The following is a 1,825-nucleotide window of genomic DNA, read 5'->3' as shown; positions in this document are numbered from 1 at the left end:
GGACATAAAATTCTCGGTTGAAAGTTCTTTTCTTTAAGGATTTTGAATATTGGCCCCCACTCTCTTCTGGCTTGTAGGGTTTCTGCCGAGAGATCTGCTATTAGTCTGATGGGCTTCCCTTTGTGGGTAACCTGACCTTTCTCTCTGAGTGCCCTTAGCATTTTTTCCTTCATTTCAACCCTGGTGAGTCTGATGATTATGTGCCTTGGGGTTGCTCTTCTTGAGGAATATATTTGTGGTGTTCTCTGTATTTCCTGGATTTGAATGTTGGCCTGCCTTGCTAGGTTAGGGAAGTTCTCCTGGATAATATCCTGAAGTGTGTTTTCCAGCTTGGATTCATTCTTCCCATAACATTCAGGTATACTGATCAAATGTAGATTAGGTCTTTTCACATAATATTGTATTTCTTGGAGGCTTCGTTTCTTTCTTTCTTTCTTTCTTTTTTTTCAGATTTCCATAGAAAGGAAAAAAATATTTATTCCAAAAGATGGCAGAAATAAGAAATTCATCCTGAAAATAGAGTCTGGTGTGATTCTCTCGAGGTGGCTCTTCCCTCTGAACGTGCTCTCCTACTGACCACCCTACTGGAGGTCTTGTTTGTCTTGCAGCAGTTTCTAAGCACTTCACTGATTCCCATGTGAGAAGGCAGGAGCCATCTTCAAATCCACAGTTTCCAAGGAGAGAGTAACGGATATCTCAGAAAAACAGCATCTTCTATCTCAGAAGAGTGCATAGTCATTTTGTGGAGTTGACACAGTTCAAGTTAAGTAGGCACATAATTCACCAAAGTGTAAAAAAGGTGAAGGAAAACACACTGGATTGTAGAATAAGGCATTCAAATGTGATGTTAATGTTTAAGGTAGCTGATGGCCAAAGTAGGCAAGTCAAGAAAGGTGGTCTAGTTTGGAGGTGATTTTGCATCTAGAAGGCATTCTCTTCTTGTGACCTCAAAGACTGGGCGCTGTAGAACATGTCTTCCTCCTCAAGGCCAATGATACTTCAGATACCAGATGGTTTCATTTTTCAACTGTGGTCCAAAGAGAGGGTTGAGTTGGGCCAGAATTGCAATTAGCCAAAAGAGATAGCAGCAAACTGAACAGGTCACCAACGTGGTAATGATAACTCCCTGGTTAGGACCTTTCGGGATGAACCAAGGCACCAAGAAGCCGACGAAGCCCCAGAACATGCTCATCACAATGAGAGGCACCGTGAGGCCGTGATACGCCATGGTGGCCACCTGAGCGCCAACCCCTACCCCGCCGCCTCACTCTCGTTTATTTCTTTTCACTCTTTTTTCTCTCATCTTGCCTTCTCATTTTATTTCACTGAGTTGGTCTTCAATCTCTGATATCCTTTCTTCTGCTTGATTGATTCGGCTGTTGAAATTTGTGTATGCTTCATGAAGTTCTCATGATGTGTTTCTCAGCTCCATCAAGTCGTTTATGTTCTTCTCTTAGTTGGTTATTCTAGTTAGCATTTCATCTAATCTTTTTCAAGGTTCTTAGTTTCTTTGCATTGGGTTAGAACATGTTCCTTTAGCTTAGAGAAGTTTGTTATTACCCACCTTCTGAGGCCTGCTTCTGTCAGTTCGTCAAACTCATTTTCTATCCAGTTTTGTTCCCTTGCTGGCAAGGAGTTGGGATCCCTTGGAGGAAGAGAGGCGTTCTGGTTTTTGATGATTTTATCCTTTTTCACTGGTTTCTTCCTGTCTTCATGGATTTATCTACCTTTGGTCTTTGAAGCTGGTGACTTTCGGATGGGGTCTCTGAGTGGACGTCCTTTCTGCTGATTTTAGTTTTCGTCTAACAGGTCTCTCTGCTGCAGG

The 1,825-nt window shown here is 42.3% G+C and overlaps 1 protein-coding gene across 1 annotated transcript; it reads right to left on the bottom strand.

The window, feature by feature from the left end:
* Positions 1-481: 481 nt before the first annotated feature.
* Positions 482-1,263, bottom strand: LOC105723200 (V-type proton ATPase subunit e 1-like). Its single transcript, XM_064376362.1, has one exon. It carries the CDS (start codon positions 1,226-1,228, stop codon positions 983-985), a length of 246 nt encoding a protein of 81 aa, XP_064232432.1. The 5' UTR covers positions 1,229-1,263; the 3' UTR covers positions 482-982.
* Positions 1,264-1,825: the final 562 nt, after the last annotated feature.

Source organism: Aotus nancymaae, unplaced genomic scaffold (genome assembly GCF_030222135.1).
Source record: "Aotus nancymaae isolate 86718 unplaced genomic scaffold, 86718_ANA_hifiasm-v0.15.2.pri h1tg000015l_0, whole genome shotgun sequence".
NCBI classification, from domain to species: domain Eukaryota; kingdom Metazoa; phylum Chordata; class Mammalia; order Primates; family Aotidae; genus Aotus; species Aotus nancymaae.
Note: the sequence above shows the minus strand (reverse complement) of the source record. Positions and strands in the feature narration are given on the sequence as shown.